The sequence below is a fragment of the Onychostoma macrolepis genome, chromosome 05, assembly GCF_012432095.1.
Source record: "Onychostoma macrolepis isolate SWU-2019 chromosome 05, ASM1243209v1, whole genome shotgun sequence".
In the NCBI taxonomy this organism is placed as follows: domain Eukaryota; kingdom Metazoa; phylum Chordata; class Actinopteri; order Cypriniformes; family Cyprinidae; genus Onychostoma; species Onychostoma macrolepis.
In genome coordinates this window covers 23,757,022-23,771,161 of record NC_081159.1, presented here as the reverse complement: position 1 = coordinate 23,771,161, position 14,140 = coordinate 23,757,022, and the positions used below count along the sequence as shown (strand labels likewise).

Sequence of the window (14,140 nt, the reverse complement as noted above, 5' to 3'; positions counted from 1 at the left end):
TTTAGAAATCTTGGCCAACTGAAAAGTATGAAAATGAAAAGTATGAGCATGTACAGCACTCAATACTTAGTTGGGGCTCCTTTTGCCTGAATTACTGCAGCAATGCGGCGTGGCATGGAGTCGATCAGTCTGTGACACTGCTCAGGTGTTATGAGAGCCCAGGTTGCTCTGATAGTGGCCTTCAGCTCATCTGCATTGTTGGGTCTGGTGTCTCTCATCTTCCTCTTGACAATACATAGATTCTCTATGGGGTTCAGGTCAGGCGAGTTTGCTGGCCAATCAAGCACAGTAACACTATGGTCATTGAACCAGCTTTTGGTACCTTTGGCAGTGTGGACAGGTGCCAAGTCCTGCTGGAAAATGAAATCAGCATCTCCATAAAGCTTGTCAACAGAAGGAAGCATGAAGTGCTCTAAAATTTCCTGGTAGATGGCTGCGGACTTCAGAAAACACAGTGGACCAACACCAGCAGATGACACGGCAGCCCAAATCATCACAGACTGTGGAAACTTCACACTGGACTTCAAGCAACATGGATTCTGTGCCTCTCCACTCTACCTTCAGACTCTGGGACCTTGATTTCCAAATGAAATGTAAAATTTACTTTCATCTGAAAAGAGGACTTTGGACCACTGAGCAACAGTCCAGTTCTTTTTCTCCACAGCCCAGGTAAGATGCTTCTGACGTTGTCTCTGGTTCAGAAGTGGCTTGGTAGCCCTTTTCCTGAAGACGTCTGAGCGTGGTGACTCTTGATGCAGTGACTCCAGCTTCAGTTCTCTCCTTGTGAAGCTCTCACAAGTGTTTGAATCAGCTTTGCTTGACTGTATTCTCAAGCTTGCGGTCATCCCTGTTGCTTGTGCACCTTTTCCTACCCAAATTCTTCCTTCCAGTCAACTTTGCATTTAATATGCTTTGATACAGCACTCTGTAAACAGCCACACCTTTCAGTAATGATCTTCTGTGACTTACCCTCTTTGTGGAGGGTGTCAATGTTCGTCTTCTGGATCATTGCCAAGTCAGCAGTCTTCCCCATTATTGTGGTTTCAAAGAACAAGAGATACCCAGAATTTATACTGTAGGGATGGCCATTTATTCAAACTCAAATGTAAATATTCTAATATTTTGAGTTACTGATTTTTGACTTTCATGAGCTGTAAGCTCTAATCATCAAAATTAAAAATAATAAACATTTGAAATATATCAGTCTGTGTGTAATGAATGAATATAATATACAAGTTTCACTTTTTGAATGGAATTAGTGAAATAAATTCACTTTTTGATGATATTCTAATTATATGACCAGCACCTGTATATTAGGGGTGACCCTGAATAGCCGACGATTCGATGCTTCGATTCGAGGAGCCTGATTCGACTACCAATCTCACAGTCGAATATTCGCAGAGTGTTATGATCATGCCATTTTGGCTATATGGGGGTGTTCAATGTCTGATTTCACATAGAACTACCAGTTTTCTCCCAATAAGTTAATATACATGTAACCCACTGAATCAGGGAGGGATAATAACTGGCCACAAACTGTGGTGAAAGCTTTAGCGCTTGTACAAGCAGTTTTATTACAATTCACAAAGACCAATCTTAACATAAAAGAATGAATATCTAAAACACTAATACCGACCTCATTTAAAAAAGAAAAAAAAAAAAAAAAAAGAAAAAAGAAATGTTAACAACGAACCACAGGGCTCCAACCGGGCACGACTATAAGTGTGAAAGTGTACAACCATTAATTGAAATTCAAACCCCAATACTGCACAGCAATCACCGCACTCAGGAGAAAATACAAGTCACCAGGAACCACAGAAGAACCCACCACCTCACCAGTGTCAGTCACACCCATGGAGGAGACCCTGCAGCTGCCATGGAATCAGGGCGGAAGACAACTAAAGAAAAGATGACAAATCACAATAATATTAATACACTGTATACAAAAAAAGCACTGGGTAATTCACCACAATAATATATACATGTAACAATAGTTGTGTTAGTCCTGCAACTCAAAAACTTATCATAAATACCTTAAATTGAGCATTTTCATTAATACCTTCTTTAATCCAAGCAAATACCTTTAAAATAACGATCTAAGAACGAGGAATTAAAAACCAACGGGTGGCTCTCCTTTAAGAGACCTATAAAACAAACCTTTATGAAAACAACCATCTTCATAAATGTTCATAAGAAAACACGTAATCATTCTTATTACCTCTGAACATAATTCATTTACACATTCATCAATTCTGTGGACTGTGTCGCCACGCTAATCACCAGTAATACAAGCGGGGTTCTGAAACAACAACAAAATAAAACTTTTTCACCCCACATAGTCTACTACCTTCTTTATATTTTCTCATTACCTCAATTAAAAACCCATACATGAAGATACTTCATGCCCACATTTAATTGAATGAAAATGACCTAAAAACACAACTTACTCTAAACATGGGCAGCATAAAACAACTTGACAATGTCTTTGCTTAAACAGAAACCGCTCTCGTGACAATACATTCATCAAAATAGTCACTATTTAAACAGGGTTGAGCACAAATTACCTGATATTAGCGCACACTTGTTTGTAGCATCAATAAATGAATGAGAACTGGAACACTATGCTACTGTGCGTCTATTTATAGCACGTACAGACGTAAAACATACGCTACCCTATGGACTTATGGGAAGTGTAGTCCCGAATTCATACTTCTCCCCGTTACATACAGCCTATTATGATAATACTGTAAATAAGAATCTGAGAAGAAAAAAGCTTTAAATAAATATTTTAAGGTGCGTGAATAAATCCAACCACCCCTATTATAGATTTAAGTTTCACTTTCCATAATCCGTGACCGACAGAGGAGCATAACAAAGGTAATGTATTTTGCCCCGCCCCCAAACATATGATTCGACTATGAGTCGACTATAAGCAAGATTCGAAACAAAAGAGCAATGATATATATATATATATATATATATATATATATACACACACACACACACACATAAGTATATATACATATGTATTATGCTATATATTGTTACTTTTAATCAATTTAATCTGTTCTTGTAGAATAAAAAAATATTAATTTGTTTAAATAAAAAAAAAACTAATTAATCTAACTTTTGAATGGTATTGTACATGTTTCCAATTTCAAAATATTTACATATCCACAGTATTTGGAATCCACCGGTGACTTTATTTATTTTGCTTACCTCAGAGATGGGCTTGTGTTGGCTTGGCCTTGTGGGTGTTTTTCAAGCTGTGGTTACTCGTGTAGTTACATGAGACAGGGAAGTCACCAGAGACACTTTGACTAATAAAACTTGTTTATTTGTGTCAGAAGGAGAGATGGTGATTTTCACAGTAAACAAACCTAAGCCCAAGGGATGAAATCACACAATCACAAACCAGTTCACAACCAGCTATTTCTGAGGCGAAGGCCCTTGCTGGGTCTTACAAAAGGCATGTAGGTGAAAATGAAGAACTTTGCAATTAGGTTCTTTAATCAAAACAGAATACTGAAGCACAGCATGAGTGTTGAGATCAGGCCTCTCTTGAGAGAAAATGTATTCAGTGTTGAGTGCTGCTGATACAAGATCAGTTTCTGATAGATATAACTTCATAATGGCCTCTGCTAAGCATTCGATCCACTCAACAGTACATCTGCTCCACTTGAGGTATGCAAAGGACTTACATCAGTGTCTACTAAATAACATCTATTATATGTTGGTATGAAAAGATTTGCAATACTGAAAACATATATGTGCATGCATATAGATCAATAAAAAGCAAAAGCAAGTGCAAATATGATTTTGCATAGGATGATTTTGAACATTGACAGAGCAATGAACTGAAAGTTGTATCAGCTATATAATAAGTCATATAAAACTGTTAAAGTAATAAAAATAAAAATAAATACACAGACTGGATGAAATAAAAAAAAAAACATGAATCATCTCAGGAACTATTCATCTAGAGATCAGATATTTTCAAATGGCTCATGTACTTAATCTTACAAAGGAAATGCATGCTCATCAGTGCAAGCTTACAAAACCTCAACAGTTCATAACCCAGCTGCTCTTTTTCATCATTGTTAGATCTGATGGGGTGTGTATGTATTCATGGAGGGTCACCGGATCTATTTGTCTATGTATTTGTCTATATATTATGATTCAGAATATGGGGTGAGCTAAATGCCTCACGGTTCAGTTAAGTCATTCCCTCATGCACTGCAGTCAGTTCTTGGCAGCATGAGCTGTTTGTTGACTTTTACCTTTGGCCTTTACTGTAACCTCCCCGCACTTTTAACCTCCAAGCTCCAAAGCTGTTGCTCGCGTGTCATTTCTGCAGGCAGTTCAGTTTGTCCTTGAACTGAGTCAGTATCACAGCAACCAGCCCCACTGCCACGCCAACAGCTGCCACAACGATGCCAATTACAGTGCCCACAGACTCTTCAATCACACCTGAGCAGGGATTTGAAGAAAAAGCTATAATTTCACTGTCATTTTCATTATCTCAGATGAATGTAATTGGCTCCCTAACGAAATACTTCTGATTTCACATTTATTCAAAGATTGCTTTTGCAGTTACCTAGTGCTCAGTTAGTTAGCCTAATCTTTAATAGTGCTAATAATTTAATAACACTGTTAAAATAATCTTCATGTATAATACCATGTAATTAACATGTATTTCATACTTCATGCTGTGCATTATATTGTGATGCCTAAAGTTTTATTTTATTATAATTTTTATTAATAAAATAAATTGTATTATTTTATATAAATAACACGTTATTATGTTACTATATATGTGTGTGTATATATGTATGTATATATTTTTGTGTAAATATGTATGTATATATTTTACCTTTCATTATTTTATTTTATATATATATATATATATATATATATATATATATATATATATATATATATATAAAATTATAACAAAATAATTAGTGCTGTCAATCGATTAAAAATTTAATCGCGTTAATCACAGTCGTGGACTGTGATTAATCATGATTAATCACAAATTTAAAATACTAGGATTTACCTGTAAATGTGTTGAAAAATAAATGCATGACAAACTAGTTTAAGGAAACAGAACCTTTCACACCTCCGCCAGGTATGAGACATAATCCTTATTATTCTTTTATCATTATTCTTTTGTTTTTATTCAGACATAATTATCAGCCTTTATACTGGCAATAAAACGTTTACCAAGCCACATCGCTTCAATCAAAGTATTTACCCAACTATTATCAAATGTATTTCTAAATAAATACAACAAAACATTTCTTGCGACCTTACGTGAATTATTATGACAAAATGCATTACGAAGAAGAATTGGACCACCTGTTCTGCAGGTGCATTAGAGCTAACATTAGCATCATGCTTCATAAGACAATTTATGAGATTAATAGTACACTTTTACTCAGATCTCACTTCAAACCACCATCAAGTGTTTGTAATAACTTCCTTTATGATCACATGTGGAATTTGGTCGTTTACTGTTGTTAAAATATGCTATTTACAGCCTTTTATATCGCTGCACAAATTAGCATTTCAGATATAAGTTACACATTCAACTAAAAAAAAAAATCACATACAGACCATATCCTATCGTAATCGTGTGTTTATTATCTTATATAATCTATAGTGGCTGTTGTCATGTTTATTTCTGCTGCTTTGCTGAAACTCACGTTTGTGATGTTAACCGCCTGTTCTTAAGTTGTCAGGGATACATCCAAGTATAATAGACATTAGTAAAAGGATCTTTTTTCATTTTTATTTGTCTATATACACTTTGGGCGGCCGCGGTACATTAAAAAAGTAACCCAAAAAACCGCAAACCACGGCTCTGTAATTTTTCCCGCGACTGTATTTTCAAAATAGCCCACTTGTGCCGCTATCGTTACCCTGGCAACACTGGTGCTGTACCCTCATCACACAATAGCCCCTTTCGCACCGCTTTGGTTCCAGAACTAAAAGTACAGTACTAAAGTACTGGGACGATTTTGCACGAACTATTTCCCAGTACCATTTAAAGGGTTGCATTCGCACCGACAGTGGGTACTAGGAAGTGACGTAAGCCGATCGACAGCGACGTCATTTGTGCGCGGCGTTCAACAACGAAAACAAAGAAGAACAACGTTAACAACAGGAGGATGGAGGACGCTGTGATCGGAGCTGTGTTGTTGTTGTGTCTTGCGGGGTTCACAATAATGGACATGGAATGTCGACGTAACTTATACGTCAAGCGATTGAAAGATCGGAAAGGAGTTCAAAATGTTCAAAAGTGCCTGCACTTCAGCGTTCGTCCATCGATCGCTGTTCTCCATTCTTGCGAAATATAAGTTGATGCGATGTTTACACAGTATGTGTTTACACAGCGTTTTAAATCAAGGCGGGTGAGGGCGTTTTTGTACGCGTTTAGCCAATCAGCGTACACTTACGTCACGATAGTTCCTATGGAACTGTTTTAGACCCTACTCTGAAGTAGGAGCTAATTAGTCCCTCCAAACGGAGTTCCGGGAACTAAAACAGTTCCTAGTTCCCGCGGTGCGAACACGCCAAAAAGTGGGTAGTTCCACAATTAGTTCGGGTACTATGAAAAGGTTCCTGCGGTGCGAAAGGGCCTAATAAATGCGTTTACATGGACCCTCTTAATGCGATTATAATGTGATTTTGGCGATATTGCGATTTTGCTTTACCTCATGTAAACGCAATACTTCGATCTAAATAATGCGATTAAGCTCATAATCGCAGAAAGCATAATCGTATTAATGGTGGCGTACGCCAATTTTAATCGGAATATACAGGCATGTAAACACCTTAATCGCAGTATTGCCGCTCTGACCAAAGTGCGCATGCGCTTGTGACATATATGAATAACGTGACACGCACCTGTAATAATACGAAGATTAGAAACGATGGAGGGGAAGAAAGCATCGCATTCTGAGGAAAACACAACAAGCTGCCAGCAGTCTCTGTTCTTTACCCTCATCCAGAAACGGCGAGTAGAACGCGACGGCAGCGTATAATCAAACAAATTCCATCACATTTCTATGGCGCCGAAAAAGCGTGGAATACAGCCATACAAAATCATTATGCATTAGACGTAAATAAATTAAAACAGCGACCAGTAACACTGCTCTTTCTGAGTCCATCATTTGTGCTGTCCAGTGGGGTTATGTGAATAATGGCAGTAAAAAAACAATTCTTAGCGAATAATAAGAATAATGGAAATTGCATGTAAACGGGAGTAAGAGCTTGCTCTTGACATGTAAACATCATAATGCGATTAAGTCCTTACTCTGATTATTGGAAATAATCGCAATATTCGTGCGCATGTAAACGCAGTCATTTACATGCAATTTCCATTATTCTTATTATTCGCTAAGAATTGTGGTTAATTTTTTCACTGCCATTATTCACATACCCCACTGGACAGCACAAATGATGGACTCAGAAAGAGCAGTGTTACTGGTTGCTGTTTTAATCTATTTACGTCTAATGCATAATGATTTTGTATGGCTGTATTCCACGCTTTTTCGGCGCCATAGAAATATGATGGAATTTGTTTGCCTATACGCTGCCGTCGCGTTCTGTTTGTCCTTTCTGGATGAGGGTAAGGAACAGAGCAACCTGATCTCACAGAATTCCGTGTAATGTTCACGGACATAATTAACCCCGAATCTGTGGTGGCATCACGGAATCGCCGAAAATTCCGTGATGGGCTCACAGAAGGCATCAGCCGTGGTCCATGCACGGATTCACTGGTTTCACTGACTTACATTGGTATCACTTCTGTGAGCCCATCACGGAATTTTTTCTGTGAGTCCATCACGGAATTTTCGGCGATTCCGTGATGCCACCACACAGGGACGATTCTAGGATTTTCATTTTAGGGGGGCTCAGCCCCCAATGAGGGTATAATGATAAAAAATAAATAAATATTTACAAAAAAATTGATTGAAAATTTGTACAAAAAATTGTAGAAACGTTCTACATAAATTCAATTCAAACAATAAAATTTTTTTTTTTTAATTAATACAAAACACACACACACACACACACACACAATGTTTCAATCTCTGTCAATCACTCTGATATGCAATTAAAATGAGTGCACTGACTGAGTGCTGTCGGTCACTGTCTTTAATCATTTCTATGTATAACTGTATGGTAGTTAATGCCACATGCACTGTAATATTATGTTCTATATTGAAAGCTAAATTTTCAAATGAAAATAGCAATAACGTGATCGTTTTATAAAGTCATGTGTTAAGGGCTTTCGCTGAAGGAAACAGCTGTGGTGTGATGAGTGGTGAATGCAGCGAAAACTTTACAGTAGATTGGAAACCGATTGCTCTCCCATGACTGTTTGTAAACTGTATTTATGACAAAGAACTGCATAGATGTAGATATTATAACAATCTATCGATAAACACACACCTTGTCCTCTCCTCCGCGCCACCGCAGTCTGTGGATTGAAGAACGCGCAGAAAGATGGGGAGGAGCCGAAGTCTGCTCCCGTTTTCATGTGAAATTTAAAGGGGAAGAATCGCAAGATTTTTAGGGGGGCTGAGCAGAAATTTAGGGGTGCTAAAGCCCCCCTAAAAATGGCCTAGCGACGCCCATGCCACCACAGATTCGGAGGTTAATTAAGTCCATGAACATTACACGGAATTCTGTGAGATCATGTTGCACAGAGACTGCTGGCAGCTTGTTGTGTTTTCCTCAGAATGCGATGCTTTCTTCCCCTCCATCGTTTCTAATCTCCGTATTATTACAGGTGCGTGTCACGTTATTCATATATGTCACAAGCGCATGCGCACTTTGGTCAGAGCGGCAATACTGCGATTAAGGTGTTTACATGCCTGTATATTCCGATTAAAATCGGTGTACGCCACCTATGTTAATACGATTATGCTTTCTGCGATTATGAGCTTAATCGCATTATTTAGATCGAAGTATTGCGTTTACATGAGGTAAAGCATAATCGCAATATCGCCAAAATCTCATTATAATCGCATTAAGAGGGTCCATGTAAACGCACTTACTGATAGATAACCTTCCGCGCTGTGATGACGGGAAGAAGTTGGGGTCAAACCTTAACAAACGGTTAATTTGCGTTAAAAAAATATTAACGCGTTAAAATTTTTGATTAATCGCATGCGATTAATAAAATAATATAATGCTTCCATTGTCCTCACTTGTAAATTGCTTTGGATAAAAGCGTCTGCTAAATGACTAAATGTAGAATGATTTTTTTTTACTTTATATATAAGTAATTATTATTATTATTATTATTTTTTTTTTCATTTTATTATTTTCATTTTATTGGCCATAACAGATTATAGGCACTGGCCATAATTTTAATATTGGTGAATCTCTAGTCCTAGTTCTGGTTCTTTATTATAGCCTATGTTCTTTCTTGAAACATGATTACTTTAGTATCACTGTGGTTTTTATAAAGTTAAAGTTTAGCAATTTTGTTGTCTTTTTTTTTTTTAAAAGTATGTCTATATAGTTTTCATAAATTTTATTTAGTTTTATTTCAAGTTAATTTAGCACATGAAAATGAGAAATGCTGCCTTTGCAACTAGAAGTAAAATAGAGTTGTTTAAAAAAAAAAAAACAATTTCAGTCAACATTTGTTATTTAAATTAATGACTTTTTTTTTTCTTTTTTTTTAGTTTTAGTTGTTTTAGTTTTAGTTAACTGTAGTAACCCTGCTTTGAACTGTACAAAATGATTGGTAAGCTCTTCCTTGAAGTTTATAGGCCATAGACTGATTAAAAGATAAAAAAGGATAAACATATATGTATCTGAATATTGTTTTTTTACACTAATATCTTTGCACCCCTGATCCTCTCTCACCCAGCCCTTTGCGGATGCTGAGTTTGGTCCCGCCTCCCTGAAGAACAGTTGAGCGTGTTGATATGAAGACACACAAATACAGGCCTTGATCCTCCACCGAAATATGCCTTAGTGTCATGGATAGATCTCCCTCAGACAGTTCACCAGACAAAATCACACGGCCCGCAAACTCATCCTCCACTGTCTCGTTGCCTTGTAGAATATTCTTCCTTCCCTCCAAACTCTGCACATACCACCTCACCTTCTCCAAAGCCAGTACTTCATCCACATCACTCTTTAAAAAACATGGAAACACCACATCCTCCCCTTCCACAGCTTTTGCCTTTGGAGGCTGTTGTAAATATGACGCCCCCTGTGAGCCGGGAGGACCATCAGCAGGCAGAGAAAATAAAGGTTCTGCTGTGGACATGATGAGGGTGGTCTGGGGAGTTGGAGTGGGATTGGCGATAATGGTCATATTTACAAGTAGACAAAGAAAAAGAAGCCCACCTGTCAATAAAACAGCATTATTATTTGAGAGTGCAATGATTATACGTGAATGTATAGGCCTCATAAACTAATATGTATATAATTTATGGTCAAAACTCAAGATTTATCATGTTTAAAACAGAATAGCAACCAGTCAAGAACACTTTAACCAATCAAGAAAAATTCACACATATACACACTTCTGTAGCGGCACTGATGCTATAAATACAGTAGCTTACATGGCAGTGTTATGGTCACACTAAGTCCCTTTACTAAAATTAGAGACTCAAAAGTCACAAGGATTAAAATATCAAAAGTCCTGCGTGGAGCATAAATCCTCCAACCATTACTTTATTCGGTCAATAGTAGTCTAGAAGCCGGTTCAGAATGAATCCCACAGATTTTCTGAATCAAGCCTGAATTACCAACAGACTTGACAAGAGTGGTGTCATGTAACTCAAAAACGTTAAACTGATATGAGTAATATTTTAAAGATAACATTAATGCGGCAGCAGCCTCAGTACAGTATTACGTGTTCCTCTCTCATACTCCATATCTTCTCATTAATGTCTCAGAAAGTGCTGCTTCCATAAACACGTGGAATTAGAAGAACATTTACTGTGAAACATACAGTAAATGTTGATTTGATGACCAATTTATGCATTTTAAGGGTTCTAGTTAACAGATGCGGACTGAGAAATGAGAGCAAAATGCTTTTTAATAGGTGATGATATACAGTTTGTTTAAAATGAAAAATTTATGACCACAAACTATTAGGTTACCCCTGGCTGGCACATGTTGATGTTCGTGTGTGTTTATGAAGGCCTAACTGCTGAATTGTAATGTTTGTGGATATGATTACTTGAAGAAGGAGAGAAGATATAAAGTCTGCTCATTTGTTTGAGTTTCCTTGTTAATTTGTCAAGCTACGTTAGTAGAACATAGACAAATGAGAAAGCTAAATGCTAAGAGAAAGATATACTCTTACCTGTGAGGGCAGAGTGGAAAAGGTGACTAAGTAAGTTTCTAGAAGGCAAGAGACCGAGGAAAGCCATTTCTGTGTCAGAGAAGTGTCACACACTGACATTGAGCTGACAGAGCTTCACTTTATCACCCCCTCCTACATCACACACACACACACACACACACACTTTAGTCCCCATACTATGGCAAGCCGTTCAGGAAATAATTAATGTGTATTGTGTTAATATGGATTGGTTCTCTGGTTGAATGTATGGTTTAATGGCAATCACTTGGTATAATAATACATTGGTATAACCAGACATATATTGGTTTAGATACATCGGTCTGATCACATGCACATGGGTTTGCTCCTGTATATGTTTGTTTGTTCAAGTTAACATTGGGCTCCTCAAATATGCAATGGTTTCCTCGACTATATATTGGTTGAGATAAATCGGTTTCCTCAAGTATACACTGGTTTCTTCAAGTATACATTGGTTAGTATATATATAGTTTTCTTCAAGTATATTATGGTTTAGATATATTGGTTGGCTCAGGTATACATTAGTTTGTTCAACTGTGTGTTGGCTTAGATACATCGGTTTACTTAAGCTTATATTGTTTTTTTCAATTATATATTGGTTTAGATACATCGGTTTCCTCAACTATGTATTGGTTATTATATATTGGTTTATTCAAGTATATATTGGTCTGTATATATTGTTTTCTTCAAGTATGTATTGGTTTTCACAATGAAGTATTGGTTTGTATATATTGGTTTCTTCAAGTATATATCGGTTTAGATACATCGGTTTTCTCAGTGTTGTATTGGTTTGTATATATTGGTTTCTTCAAGTATGTATTGGTTTAGACACATCGGTTTTCACAATGAAGTATTGGTTTGTATATATTGGTTTCTTCAAGTTTATATTGGTTTTGATACATCGGTTTTCACAACTATGTATTGGTTTGTATATATTGGTTTAGATACATCGGTTTCTTCGAGTTTATATTGGTTTATTAAAATATATATTGGTTTGTTCAAACATGCATTGGTTACAGCTCACATATGTTGGGCCGATGTCGACCCGACATACAAAATTCCATCAGCGTGATGTCGCTCAGGGAGCGTTTGCTAATCGGGAATATGTTGCTGCGACGTCGGCATCTGATCGGAAATGCTCTCCGGCCGATGTTTGCAGGATGCAGCTGTAAATACCGGCTGCTCTGCGTGGATGCGGTTCACCGGCGTTTTGCTCATCGTTACAGACCACCAGCGGCAGCATAATAAACAATACATGGGCATATTAAATATACAAATATATTTACATTTATCAAATGCTTTTATCAAAAGTGAAATGAGAAGCATTCAATTCAATTCACAATTGTTTGTACTCTTTCAAAAATTAACCATGGTTTTACCACAGCATTTGCAGTAAAACCATAGTAAAAACAAAATCAACCACAGTTCCCTTTCGATACTTCACTCTTACTGCATCTTTGCTAACACACAAATGGGAAAACTCCTTTTTCTCTGATACCTGAAGCCTTTTCAATAAAGCAGTGTAACTGCACGGCCATTGGTTTGTGCAGTGGTATAAAAACGAACCAATGGCGATGTAGCGGTGCTGCATGAGCCTATGGCGATGAAGCCTGCCAGAGCCCGCCAGAATGGGCGGGGCATCTGGCTATATAAGTGCCCGCTTCGCCATAGGATCCACAGGTTTATATCAACTGAAGCGACGACTGAGTAATGCAGCACCATAGCACGGCAAGGAACGCAACACTCGTTCCCGTATCTCAGGGAACCGAGGTTATGATAGTAACCGAGTACATTCCCTTTTGATACTTCACTCGTACTGCGTCTTTGCTAAGATGCATATGGGGAACCAGTACAACCACGCCGTGCTATGGTAGGAGAACGACTAAAATAAAACTTGCCATAAGCACTTATAGAGCCCAGAGGGACAAGTAATTTAAGCCGTTCGAGGCAGCAGCCAACTCATTGAGGTCGTGCCCGGCCTGGGCAATCGTCCCAAGGGAGACTTTTACAGCCTCGGCACTCTGAGGGGCCAAAAGCATACAAGAAAGCAATACTGGCGAGTGGGGTGTGTTCTGGCCGAACTCTGCTCAGTGCTGGTCCCACCTACTATAGGTTTGTGTCCATTAAGCAGAAAGGACCCTCGCCTGTAAGGCAGGGACCTCCAGGTTATAGAACCTAGCGAATGTGGACGGCAAGGCCCAGCCGACCGCCACACAAATTTCTGCAATGTACACTGCGCTAGACCATGCCCATGACGAGGCAACACCTCTTGTGGAGTGAGCTCGTACTCCAATGGGGCAATGCAGGCCCAAGGAAGAATAAGATGGTGTGATAGCGTCAACTATCCACCTTGAAAGTCTCTGCTTCGTGACCGGATGCCCTTTGGTGCAGTCACCGAAACAAACAAAGAGTTGTTCAGACTGCCTAAAAGGGGCGGAACGCTCAAGATAGATTCTCAGCGCCCTAATGGGGCAGAGTGAATTCAACTCCTGGTCCTCGTCTGAGGGAGGAAGCACAGAGAGCGAAATGACCTGTGCTCTGAACAGAGTGGAGAGCACCTTAGGTACATAACCATGCCGTGGTTTTAGGACAACCTTATAGTCGTTGGGCCCAAACTCAAGGCAGGTAGGGCTCACAGAGAGCACCTGCAAATCTCCCATTCGCTTGACCGATGCTAGTGCCAGTAGCAGAGTGGTTTTGAGCGACAGGGGTCGGAGGTCAATAGACTGTAGCGGCTCAAAGGGAGGGCTCCTCAGAGTTCTCAGAACAGTAGGC

General features: G+C 38.4%; 1 protein-coding gene across 5 annotated transcripts; it reads right to left on the bottom strand.

The window, feature by feature from the left end:
* Positions 1 to 1,636: 1,636 nt before the first annotated feature.
* Positions 1,637 to 11,430, bottom strand: si:ch211-137i24.12 (Immunoglobulin superfamily member). 5 transcript variants are annotated; one of them, XM_058776912.1, is made up of 6 exons: positions 11,348 to 11,430; positions 9,892 to 10,380; positions 3,220 to 4,470; positions 2,219 to 2,299; positions 2,034 to 2,144; positions 1,637 to 1,898 (listed from the first exon to the last, which is right to left on the bottom strand). In XM_058776912.1, the coding sequence occupies exons 1-3, from the start codon at positions 11,412 to 11,414 to the stop codon at positions 4,346 to 4,348; spliced, it is 681 nt and encodes a 226-aa protein (XP_058632895.1). In that variant the 5' UTR covers positions 11,415 to 11,430; the 3' UTR covers positions 1,637 to 1,898; positions 2,034 to 2,144; positions 2,219 to 2,299; positions 3,220 to 4,345. The 5 variants fall into 5 exon arrangements, with proteins under 5 accessions (XP_058632895.1, XP_058632896.1, XP_058632897.1 ...); XM_058776913.1 differs by having other exon boundaries at positions 2,082 to 2,144; XM_058776914.1 differs by lacking the exon at positions 2,034 to 2,144.
* Positions 11,431 to 14,140: the final 2,710 nt, after the last annotated feature.